General features: G+C 38.6%; 1 protein-coding gene across 4 annotated transcripts in view; it reads left to right on the top strand.

Annotated features, from left to right (window-relative positions):
• Positions 1-12572, top strand: part of MED15 (mediator complex subunit 15) — a 30278-nt gene extending 17706 nt beyond the window's left edge. Inside the window, exons 9-18 of one of the 4 annotated variants that reach the window (XM_049804917.1) lie at positions 395-514; positions 6541-6683; positions 7004-7131; positions 8026-8160; positions 8559-8622; positions 8790-8856; positions 9323-9483; positions 9689-9855; positions 10751-10849; positions 11012-12572. In XM_049804917.1, coding sequence (XP_049660874.1) covers positions 395-514; positions 6541-6683; positions 7004-7131; positions 8026-8160; positions 8559-8622; positions 8790-8856; positions 9323-9483; positions 9689-9855; positions 10751-10849; positions 11012-11145 — 1218 coding nt within the window. In that variant the 3' untranslated portion in view covers positions 11146-12572. Of the gene's footprint in view, positions 1-394; positions 515-6540; positions 6684-7003; positions 7132-8025; positions 8161-8558; positions 8623-8789; positions 8857-9322; positions 9484-9688; positions 9856-10750; positions 10850-11008 lie in introns of all 4 variants that reach the window. The other 3 variants (XM_049804916.1, XM_049804919.1, XM_049804918.1) reach the window with 3 other exon arrangements.
• Positions 12573-13164: the final 592 nt, after the last annotated feature.

Raw genomic sequence — 13164 nt, 5'->3', positions numbered from 1 at the left:
ATTATATAGCTTCTTACATGGAGCATTCTTGACAACAATCTTAGAGTACTTATTTCCAAGAATTCTAGAAATTCAAGATGTCAGGCAAAATTTAGGAAAAGCCCTTCATGCAAGTGATAGCATAATCCACCCTTGACCCACCAATCTGAATCAGCTCTCTCAAGACACCTAGAATTCATTAGATGCTTTCTGAAAATGGATAGAGAGAGTATAAAAAGGAGTTTGATTTATAAGTTAGCATGTTAGGTTAAACTTTAGAGAAAAGCTCACTAACCTTCCCTTCATGCTCCCCCTCCCCCTAATTCCTGGAGGTTGCATGTGCTTCTCATCCTGCCAGTGCACTGCATTTCTTGTTTTGCGATTACTTTTGTCTGTTGTCCCTCTGTCCTCAAAGATGATCACCGCACCTATGGCCCGAGGTGGGATGCAAATAAGACCACGGTTCCCGCCTACCACCGCTGTGTCTGCTACGCCGCCAAGCTCCATTCCTTTGGGCGGACAGCAAATGCCACAGGTATTTACTGAGTCAAAGCACGTTGTGTCAGGAATTGTGCAAAGCATTCAATACGTGATTGTATAGTACTTGCTGTCAAGCAAGGGGAGGTTCACTTTTTCATCAAACAACTTACTTGCTGGTGTTACTCAGGGTATTGGGCTGTTGAGGTTTTTTATGGATCCCTTTTCATTTTAAGTAATAGGTTTTCTTAGAGCTTGGAATGTCAAATAAAGCATTTTTAGAGCGGCATAGATCTTTATTTTAACATTTAAAATGTTTCCATGTTCATAATTGATTTAAGTCTCAAATTAGAACTTTGTGGTTTCTGTTTAGCCTTTGTCCATGCTCCATGAGTGTGCATTTATGAGGGTGTTGCAAGTCAGTACTGCAGTGTACTGGCTGAGTTGTGTCAGGGACCTTACTTACCATGTGTTCATGCTCTGTACAGGTGGTTCTTTCATCAGTAGAAAACTTGGCTCATTTCAGTTTGAGTAGCTTCTTGGCATGGTATCAGGGACCAAGAGAAACGGAGCTGTTCTCTCCTTTCATGGTTGTGTAGGAGGAACTGCCAGAAGGATTCCACTTGTACCTGCATCAGAGAAGAACCTGTGTAGGCAGGCTGGCAGCACATATCCAGCTGTTGCTGGAAGATGCATGAGGTCAGAGTACTGCATTTGCCTGGTGCAGGTCCAGATCTGCTAAATACCTCACAGTCATGTTTTACAAGTAAAATGTGTCATTTTTGAGGAAGCAGGAATGGGGAGAACTAGAATGAAGTAGAACTGAATTCTTACCAGTAAGTCACAAAACGAGGCACTGCTCTCTGCTCTGCAGAAGTTTGCTGGTCCCCTATGTGATTGGTGTTGGTTAAAATACGTATCATATTATGATGGTGGAATAGTGTTCAACTGCATTTTTCTGTCTGTTATTCATGAACATCATGTCTTGTTCTTCTAGGTGCTAATTTTCAAATTTAATACCAGGTGCGGTTTTAGTTCTTAATACCACTGCGTTTTGTTTATAGGTTTAATGAAAGTTTCTTCACTCTTTGCGTTTTTGTTTCCTTTGCAAGCTTGTCATGGGGCTGTGGAATGTCTGAAACTCTGCTTCCTAGTGCTGCTGTATCAAGTTTAGTAGGCACAGCCTTTTCTTCTCAGGAATTTGCTAAGGTAGATACAGTGACCAGAAAAATTCTGCAGACCGAGGCAAACACCTCTGTCATTTCTGATTTAAGATGGATGGTCATTTCAGTCCAGGTCACTTTTTATATGTTAACTGAAATAAAACCCAGGCATAGCTGTTGAGTCAAAGGAGAATTTACTTCAAGCTTTATTATCTGTAGCAGTTTATATATACTGACAAAATCATCTCCCATATGAAATATTCACAATGTTTGGTTTGACGATGAGGCCTTCCGATAGATATTTAAGTATTAGATTGGCTTATATTTAATATCTGTGTCATAACAGAAGACCTCTAGTTTAAGCATTCAGTGCCATAGGCTGATCTTTTAGTGCTGTCATGTCTGTGGTTATTGAGGAGCTTTGATTTCTGACACCAAGTGAATTGGTCATCAAGGAGTGCTCTCAGTAGCATGCCAAGGATTGTGAAAATGATGTAGAAGACTGAACAAATAGAGAAGGCAGAAGAAGAAGAAAGGAAATTTCTTTGTGAACAGTGATTGGACTGAAAATGGCTCCTAAGCAGCTGGTAGGATGAGTGACTGAGTCATGGTTTAATGGTGGTGGGAAGCATGTTTTTAAAGGCAGTCTGACATGTCGTTTACTTGACAGCCCTGAATCAGCATGAACCTCTAGTGTTGTCTGCCAAAACGTTTTGTTCATGTTCTAGGTAGATTAGAAATTAGAAAAGTTGTCATTTATGCCTCTTAATTTTGTAAAATGCTTAAATAATATTGTCTGTTGGATATAACTTCCCTGTTGTCAGAGCCCTTGCAGCTGTTCCCAATAGGAGTAAAGGGCTGTAGCATGTATCTGGTTATTAATTACTCATTTAAGAGTCTGTCATCTCCTTGACTACAGTATCAAAAGTCATTTAGACTTGGTGATAGGTAGTTCAGAGCATCTTTCTCTTTAGAAAAGGATCTTGGTATTGCACTGAAGAATCTCTTTCAACAAAAAGACCAGATGTGGTATCAATACTGTGTGTCTGTCTATTTTTACCCCATATGACAAAAATGTCAGTCTGTCATTTTTTTATCACAAGGTTTAGTTGATTCTGCATTAAGTTTTTGGTTTGGTTGGGATTTTTTTGCTATTATGCTCTTCTCAATCAAAAGAATATATTTACTGATATGGCATTGTATTCCACATTCTCCTGGTCTTTTGAATTGCCAGAGATTTAGAACTGACTTTTTTTTCCTTTTAGCTGAAGTTTGTTTGTGCCTGAATAGTTACCAAACATGAACTACAATTGATATTAGTGGCACTTTTTGAACAGCTAAGAGAAGTTTCATAAACTGTATTTCAGTTGGCTCAAGAAACCTGCTGATCTTGAAATTTTAGAAGATTAAACTAACCTAACACTTAGCTTTTGCTTTAGCAATTAGATAACTAATGTGCAATCCCAATCATTCTCCTGTATCTCTAGTATCAAAAGCTTCAAGTTCTGTCTACAAATTTATTGCAGTCTGCAGTAGTATGAACTTCCAATTTATTGTTGGCACAGAAATCTTCAGCAAGCTGAAAATATAGGAAAAAAGGTAAAACTGAGTTAATATTAAAATAAAGCAAGGGATACTGGCCTGACTGAGAATATGGAAACCTGTATCTGAACTTATCTGAAGCTCTGCAGGGTTTCCATTTTGTCACGTAAAACAGCATAATGGTGAACTTTAAACCCAGTTTGCAACAGAGTAGGCAAGGCTGTGCTTACTGGCTTAACAATGAAACTGTAAGTACAGTAGTGTAAATGCTTTCTAGAGTTTTCCTTTAGACTAAAAGTGTTTATACTGTTCCTCATTATTACCCATCACTTCCTTGTTGCAGTCTCCTTTTCCTTGCTGTTAGCTTCTGCATATTGTACACTCTCGCTACTGGGAGCTTCTGAAAAACTCTCGTTAGCCTTATCTACTGAGTTCTGTTCCTTGCCTGAGACTCAGCAAACTGGAGGTAGGCCTCATAGCCAAGTTTACCTTTCAGCATGGTGTGTTCTAAACACTAAGAATAGCTTTGATTTAGTGGACATTAAGTCCAAACTTTTGTCATGTAAGCCTAAATATTGTTTGGGCAAGACTTCAGTAAATTAGGGCTTGGTGTCATCATCAGGTCACTGTAGAGTCGCAGAGTAAATTCGCGTTCAGTGGGCTGTGATAGCTGTCCATGAATATGCTTGTAGATGCAGAAACTCTCATCCTGCAGTGAAAAAAAGACATAGTTGTATACCTTTCATCTTCAACATACATAAGGAAATACAAATGGTCAGTAACCATGGCTTAACTCTGGAGTTAAATGAGGGGCTAAATTAATTTAATGGAGTTAAAGCTCCAGAGGGAAGGGGTTTTTGTCTTTTGAGTTTATTGGTGGGTTTGGTTTTTTTAAACCTTCTTTTTAGTGGGAGTCAGTTGGAAAGAGCATGCCCTAGAAGTTGAAATTTCATTAATCGTTATAATCTTAATCGATATCCTGCAAACAATGTAGAAGTCTAAAGCTGAAACCATCTTTAGATCTGTTCTGTAGAAAAACATCTGAAATTATTATTAGCAAATTAACTGCTTTCAAAGAAAATTAAGGCAGTAAGTTCAGAATTGCATACTTCTGAGTGCATGTTTTTGAAAATATTGCAATTTTGCTTAATATTAGACATTAGCCTTTGGTATTCTGAAATTAAGCTGGCTGAGAGCAAATTTATTGCAAGAAGGGAAGCTGTTTGCCTATGCATGTACTTAAATGAGAACGGGTAATGCAAAAAAAATCTAATTCATTCTATGCTTATATGCACAGTAGATGCTGCATGTTCTTTTCTTTGCTTTTTTCAACATTTGTAAATTAATGTGAAGGGACCTTGGTGTTGAAGTAGATACAAAAGCTTAAATCTGGCAAAAAAACCTAATGAAATCTTTCTCCTTCCTTCCCAAAACACAAGGATTTAAGTTTTCAGAAGTAATTTTATGTAACCAACTTGAGACTCTTAAAAGGGGCCTGATTTTCAGGAAGTGATGAACCACTCAAAAGTGGTCTTAGTTTGACTTGATGAAAAATGGGTGCAGCATCCGTATGGGTAAGTTCTGAATCAATTGCTGTTTAATAGAATGTTAAATAGAATTGTAAAAAAATCAGGGGAGTGCTTTTTGCAGTGTTCATCCTAGCTTCCTTCCAAACAGTGGTGAGATGTTTGGTATCTGTGGGAGGCAGACCATGCTTTTCAATCTTAGAAATGCTTTTCCGACTGTTGAGGAGACACGCTGTTAAAGAATCCACCTCCTATGAAAACCAGTAAGCACAGTCTCAGTATTTGTTGATTATGGAGAAAAGGAAGCTGATTTAAAACATCATTTCAGCCTCACTTGTTCTAGACATTATCTTTGTAGGAGAGTTTGTGAAGGTAATGGGGTTATTAAAGATTAAAAAAAATATAAAAATCATAGCATGTCAGGCTGCATTTTATTTTAAACTATGCTTTAATGGATGATAAACTGGTATCTTCAAGTTTAGTAGTTTTACATTTGCACCTAGCTAGGGATTGAGCCTTTTTTTTTTTCTTTAGTGGAGCGTGACCTCTTGCATAGCTGTAATGTGATATTCCAAGTAAAGCATTTCTTGTCATATTCAGTGTGTACATGTAAAAGTAGACCAGGCAATACTTAGTTTTTATTGTTTAAATATCATGTCCTCTGGAAACAGTTGGATGATTTAGATGGGTATTTAATGAGTGACTGAAGGACAATGCCAAATAGCGGTGCCCATGAAGTGTCTGGGACTTGTGGATTTACTGGGACCTTTGCTTAAAAATGGTTTAGACTGAGGGAAACAGAATTGTTAATTCATAAGGGTGCTAATCAATGACTTGCAGAATGGACGAATGGGTTACTGAGTTACAATATGTGGCCTCTGTGGGCTAATTCAGTTTATCTTTGTAACTGCTTATTTATAGCCTCATGTCATAAGAACTCTTCATGTGCCTTAAACAAAAACGATCACTGATATCTGCATTACTATACCATGCTCCTGGCCATGATACAGGGTTTGTTTTTGTTTGTTTTTGTTTTAAGTGATCAAGGGGAAGAAAGTCCCTTAGAAGAAGGGTGAGAAGTTGCTCTAATTTGAGCATCATCTGGCTCTGGCACTTTAGAGTGTACAGAATAAACTTAGTTGTTATCTAGAGTTTGGTGCTGTTCTGGAAATGCTGTTATTCATATTTTTGTCCTTCAGGCACACCTCATCATTCTCCAAAGGTCAGAAAGCTACTTCAATTTTTTTTTTTTTCCACCCAGACATGCAGTTTAGAGTGTTTCTATCTCCACCCAGATATTCAAACCTGAATATTTAAACAAGATGTTGGTGGTTTGGCATACTTTTTTTTTTTTTTTTTTTTTCTCCTTCCTTCTTCCTAAAGAAAACCAGTTGGGAGGCTACAGTCAAGTCTGACAGACCTTTGAAGGCTGTAATTAAAATGTCAAAATAAGGAGGGTTTTTTATGGCTGTTAATTCTCTCAAGTTAGAACTGTCTTTTCTTCCTGCTTTTCTTTACTGTAGTTCTAATAAAATACAGGTTTTTCAGATGGCACTTCTGACATTTTAATTGCAACATCATGGTTTGCAAAATAAACCACAATTATTTTACAGTTATTCAAATTATGTGCAGTTTTAATGGTTATTTCTAGTAAAGTTGATATGAAGTACTGCCCTGAGAGCCTCAAGAGTGGTACAGGTGGGACTGTCATTGGGGGGGAGAACAGGAAACTAACATTTTCATTTCTTGTAGGCCTGAGGATACGCTTCTTTCCCTAGGTAAAGCCTTTTAGTTAGGTTCCCATCCTCTACACGTTTTTGTTGTTATTGATCTTACCTTTTTCCACATTTCAGGTCAGCCAGAACAATATTACCATGATGTCATCCCCATCTCCTGTGCAGCAAGCTCAAACACCTCAATCAATGCCTCCACCACCACAGCCGCAGCCATCTCCTCAGCCAGGCCAGCCAACTTCTCAGCCAAATTCAAATGTCAGGTGAGCTAGACTGCAAGTTTTGAGGACCTTTGTCAGTGCCGTAAAGGTGAGGTTTTCAGAAGCATTCAGTATGTCTTACTCTGTTTCCATTGAAGTGAATGAATTTTAGTATCAACTTCAGTGAGAGCACAGGTGGGATTGTGCCAAATACACTCTGAAAACACCCATTTTAAGTAAAGAAGCTGTGTAGGAAATCCTCACCAAGTCTACTGGCAGAGCTGCAGTGCTATAACAATGCTTACTAAAAGCATATCTGCTCACAGGCTGATCGTGATTCCTTGTCAGATTCTGGCAAGTTTGATTTTATGCTTATTTTTCAGCTCGGGCCCAGCTCCATCACCCAGCAGCTTTCTCCCCAGTCCGTCGCCACAACCATCCCAGAGCCCAGCAGCGGCACGAACACCTCAGAACTTTAGTGTCCCATCCCCAGGTCCTTTAAATACTCCAGGTAAATGATCTGAGAACTATACTGCAGACCATGAGTTGGGGTATGTTTTGGTAACTGCAATAGTTCCCAGGAAACCTGTTACTGTTTGACACGTTGTAAACTTTAAAGAGCTCTACAAAGCAGCCAGCATTGCAAGTAGTGAACATGTCACATGCACCACATAACACAACAACATGAATATCAAATCAAAATCAAGTGAAACCTCTTTTCTTGTCGCTGAACTATGTAATGGGGTTTTCTAACTTCCCCAATCTTTTGAAAAAAGAATGATACTTAATTTAATAGAGCAAGTTTATAGAGTCATAATGATTCCTTGGTTCCATGCAGGAAGGAACCCTTAGCAACAGCATGCAATTGTAAAGGAGGTAACCACTTAATCACAGGTGGCAGGCTGCTTTGCTCCAAAACACCTTCCTAGGTATACTATGACATTTGCGCTCTTCTGTCTCCCAGATGTAATAAGCAGTTTCTGACATTGTGAATGGAAGTAACATAGTGGCTCCTTTTCATACCAGTGTTGTGTGCTCTGCAGTTTGGAAAGCACTGACTTAAGGAAGACTGCAGCAAATTCAGTGTGTTGATTTAGTGCTTAATGCACAGAGTGAAGGCAAAATGAGGACCTAGAAAATGGGTATATGAAACTTTGGACCTTTTCAGAAAAAAATGTATCGAATGGGAATTGCTGTTCTGTCCACAGAACATGTTATTTCTACACAAAGACTAGAGGGTTGGACAAGCATTAAACTGTGGAGGGCATCCAATTCTGGGTTTGGATATTTGACATGAGCTACACTTTGGAATGCCACATTTCAGATGTAGATTCTGAAATGTAAGAATGCTCTTCTGCAGTACCTTTTATCATACCTGTGACATGCAGTCTTTACTTCTTGCCAGGAAATCCAAATTCTGTCATGAGTCCAGCCAGTTCTAGCCAGTCAGAGGAGCAACAGTATCTGGAGAAACTCAAACAGCTATCAAAATACATTGAGCCCCTCCGGAGGATGATCAATAAAATAGATAAAAATGAAGGTGAGGTTCACTATATTTAGTCAGGTGTTTCTCTCTCTCAGCTATCCCTTCTGATGAAAGAAGCAATACCTTGCCTTTTGTGATGGTTTCTATTCCAGGGATTAAAAATGACAGTGAAAGTTAGTTGCTCTTTCTTGCCAATAACTGTAAAGATTTTACTGTGAAGAGTGGGTAAAATCCTCATCCTTAAATTCCCATCAGTTTTCCTTTACTTCTGATGTTTTTGAGACACACAGAGCTTATGCAATGGCTATACTTATGATTAGATGAAAGATCTTTGATCCTCACTACTTTCTTCAGTGTTGGCTCATGTTTTCACTTTTAACAGTATACTGTATTTCTGTCTGCAAGTATGGAAGCTATTGTAGTCACTGTTTGTGTCTCTGATACTATTTCAGATAGGAAGAAGGACCTGAGTAAAATGAAGAGTCTCTTAGATATCCTGACTGACCCTTCAAAACGGTAACTCTTTTTCCTTTTGGCTGGACATCAGATTCCCCAGCTCTTCCAGAATTTGTTGTTTAGCATCCAGCCATGTTGGCACTGAGGCTGTCTGTGGGGCTCAGATAGCAGAAACGCTTCAGCCAAGGTGACCATTTTGTGGTGATGAAACTTCTCCTTTTCTGTAGGTGCCCTCTGAAGACACTGCAGAAATGCGAAATTGCTCTGGAGAAGCTGAAGAATGATATGGCTGTGGTACGTAATTCTTTGCCCTAGCAAGAGATAAACCGTTAATTCCAAAAAGTCTTATGATTTGGCAAGATAATTTTTTGGATTTCCTGTTGCTCATACTGTTAAGACTTCAAGTAAGGTTGGACAAAATAAGAAAATGGGAAAAAAATGGGCAAGCATTTACTTCATGTAAGTCACCTGTATATCTTTTAACTGAACTTTCAAATTCTTGTGCTTTGTGCAAAGACTTCAGTAATTCTTTCTGTGATCTTTTGCAGCTGATTTCAGAACAGACTTCTAAATGAAAGCTGCAGACAGCTTTTTTCCTTTGTGTTTTTTTTTTTCTTTCTTAATGTTACTGTCTGCAGTTTTGAGAATCCTTTGCATTTTGTGGATTGGAAGTTTACTGCTATAAAATTTTGCAGAATCAATATTAGAGATTTCTTTTTTGGTGGTGATTAAAAGAAAAGGGGCTTCTCTTGTGTTTTAGCCTACTCCACCGCCTCCCCCAGTGCCCCCCACCAAACAGCAGTACTTGTGTCAGCCACTTTTGGATGCTGTTTTGGCCAACATTCGTTCACCAGTCTTCAACCATTCCCTTTACCGCACATTTATGCCAGCTATGACTGCAATTCATGGACCACCAATCACGTATGTATCATTGACCTGCTGTTTGTCTTAAATGTTCATTATTTAAGGAAAAAATAATTATTTGTAGAAACTATTAAAAGAAAAAGATGGGTTTATGGATGGGTGTGAGTTACATCTTTCCTTTTTACTCCTGTAAAATATTTGACAAATGTAGCATTGGCGTAACATTTTAACCTAGTCCTTTTGTGGGCTGTATTTTACATAGGGCCCCAGTTGCTTCCCCTCGAAAAAGGAAATATGAAGAGGATGAAAGACAGACCATACCAAATGTCTTACAAGGGGAAGTTGCAAGATTAAATCCTAAATTCCTGGTGAACCTGGACCCTTCCCATTGCAGTAATAATGGCACAGTTCATCTCATATGCAAGCTAGGTAAGCAAGAAGAAACTAAAGGCTGAAATCAGAAAGAAGTGCTGAGCTTGATTGTAGAAATTTGAAGAGTTTTTTGCTAGCAGTCTTGAATCTTGCCAACCTGTGACTTCTGCACAAAGTCTGTACTTAGCCAGATTCGTAGCATAGACGTTCTATACAGCCTGCTTCAGGGTATACCTGGAGATGTCATTCACACTGATCCTTTCTTTCCACTGAATTTGCAATTGGTAATCTCATTTAGTGTCTAGGAAATTACTTGTTGCTAGCAACAATCTCGATTCCTGATTTGACCTACACTGACAAGTGAGAATTGTTCTGCCTCCAACAGCTAGGACAGAGCTAGAGAAATGTTGAGTTAATTTTTGGGAGGGTTTATTTCAGTCTGTAGTAATGAACACTGACAATGTCATTCAACTGATAATGTTCAAGAAAGAAATTCGGATTGCATCGTTTTTTCATCTCAGCTGAATGATCATAAAATGTTGTAGTGTATTAACTTGTTTTGCTCTTGGACACCAATGGGGAAAGTAGGTTCTTTCCTCCTACCCTTCATTTGAGAAATCTGAACTGCTTTTGTCCTGAATATTAGTACATGAGGCACTTAATTTTCAAAAATGAGCTGTCTTACTTAGTGAAGTTTAGCTGATGAAATGGTGAGATTGGCAAGGTGCGGAAATGTGTAAGAGATGGAGCTATGTTTGCCAGGCTTATCGTCAAAGAATTTAGGAGTGTTGCTAAAATGAGCAATGAGATTGCCTTCCAGTAAAAATGGAGATGTACAGCCTCGTTCCTCCTTGGGGTTCAGAGGCTAGAAACCAAGCTGAATTGGGCACAGAAAACCCCTCTGTCCAGCAAGGAATGCTTTGTTCTGATGGGAAGTGTGTTTGCATTCTAGATGACAAGAATCTTCCAAATGTCCCACCACTACAGCTCAGCGTTCCAGCGGACTATCCAGATCAGAGCCCTCTGTGGATAAAAAATCCTAGACAGTATGGTATGAGGATGCTAGCGTGACATTTGTTGGGCATGTGTATGTGGTAGTAGTGGGGAAATGTGAACACCTAATATTACACTTCTAAAAATTATTATTTTAAAAATTTTATTTATTTTATTTTTATTATAACTCCATTTATCTGTTATCTTTTTCTTCCAGCAGCCAATCCCTTTTTGCAGTCGGTGTATCGGTACATGACTTCAAAACTATTGCAACTTCCAGACAAGCATTCAGTCACGGCACTCTTAAATACCTGGGCACAAAGTATTCGTCAGGCCTGCCTCTCTGCTGCATAACATCTCACTTTCTAAATTGTGAAGCAAGAAAGAAGATCTTGACAGCTGGCCTCTTCCACATGCCACTGGAAAATCACAGGCATTTTGGGGAGGGTACTTCAGAAGAAAGAAGCCTTATGTTGTTTTGTTTCTAGGTGTCAGGTTCAGTAGAGAACCTGATGTTAGACTTAGCTTTCATGCTTTTTATCTTCCGCCTCTGTGGACTTTTGCCAGCATTTTCAAATATACAAAATGTGTATATATGGTTCTTGAGACTGTATTAGGATGAGTTTTTATTGTCTTCTTAGAGAAGAAATTATTTGTGGACTTCCGTCAGGGAGTCTGGTATAAGAGGGAGTAGGGAGAAAATGTCCTAATTTGCTTCAAAGTTTGCTCAGTGCCAGTATTCCTTTCACATTGTATGTTTTGTGACCTGATAATGCCCCACAAATAAATTAGCTGCAACTAGAATGTGCTTGCAAACTTCTCAGTGGTTGCAGGAATCTTTTTGCCTATTAGCTTTGCCCAGAGACAGGATAAATTGCAGCTTTTTACGGCATCCCTCAAATATGTGAGATAAATCTGGATAATTATACTTGGGGGTGGGGATGGGGAAATAGAGCAAAGAAGTAATTTATAGCTTGTTTTAAACACTACTTTGTATAGACAGGTTTGGTTAGCATGGACCACATGTTTCTCCAGAAGAGTGAGGTGATGAGAAAGAAGATATATTAATGTGCACACCGACTTCCTCTATAAAATCAGTAAATGTGTATAAAAAGGTGGGAGGAAAAAGCCCAACAGTATAAAGCCCTAGTAACACAAATCAATCCAGCAGGCTTGTAGCTACATTTCTTCTTTTACTAAGGGTCTCTCTGAGGCATCTGGCTTCCTTTTGGAATTGATGCAGTTCAGTCACAATGCTTCTATGCTACATCAGTTTGTTTAAAAAGAAAAGGAAGAATAACAACATAGCTCAGGAGTAGAACTGACAACTAATATTTTGTGCCTTGAGCAATGATGGGCACTCATGTCAGTCATCAGCTGCCTTATTGTTGGGTACTTCTAATGAAAACATTTGCCATGAGTAACTCTTTAATTTCATGCATAATGTGATTGTTTTATTTTCCCCATGCTTATATTATAAGTTGCTCACTCAATATCCTGGTGCAGAAGAATTTCAGATTTCAGATGTTCCCATTATATCCTGCTCCATTTCCCTGTATTGTGCAGCAAACCTTAAAGAGTAGCTGGGCTCTCTTACAGTAGTGTCAAGAAATTGCTATGACCTTCGTAAATCTGTGTGGTGTCATCGGTTTTAGGATGTTTTTAAATGTGGGTACTTAGTAAGCACTGACTGAGGCAGCAGAATGCTATCAGTATTTTGTACATGAACTAATGCATTATCTGTTTGTTTCTATTGTAATAAATTTATTATTATTCCTGTGTTGGATGCTAACATTGTACTGCTTTTCCCATGTTGATCCTTAGAAGCCAGTTCTGTTGTGTCCTTTGGCTGATGGTTACTTTGTTCTATGGTAAGTGAAAACTCATATCCTTTGAGTTAGGGGAGGTAGTCATAAATGGCTATTCATCCCATGCAACACTATCTTTACTGTCCTTGTAGTGAATTGGAAGACCTGGTCAAGAGATTAGTAATGGTGTCTACAAATGAAAGACATAGGTTTTTTTTTAACTGGTACTGTTACATGGCTGACTCTTTCCTTAGGGCAAAAGAACCAGCGGCACCAATATAGTTTGTAATATATAATTAAGTCATAACCCAAGAAATGAGGATAGAAACAGGTGGAGTTTTTAAAGATGTTGCCAGAGTCTAACACTGAGACATTTATAGCATTTCTTTCTTAACAATTTGGTTAAAACACATCTGGAAATAGATGCAAAACGTGCATGTCCCTCAGGTTTACAATAACTTTCCTAGTGCAGTTTTCAGAGCTGTCACTGCAGTACCTTTCAGTTTTCCTTCAAACAAGATGTAATGAGATGTTAGACCAAGAGGGTGGGGTCGGCATCGTGATA

This window comes from Accipiter gentilis, chromosome 7, assembly GCF_929443795.1.
Source record: "Accipiter gentilis chromosome 7, bAccGen1.1, whole genome shotgun sequence".
NCBI lineage: Eukaryota > Metazoa > Chordata > Aves > Accipitriformes > Accipitridae > Astur > Astur gentilis.
This window is presented reverse-complemented; position numbering and strand designations above follow the sequence as displayed.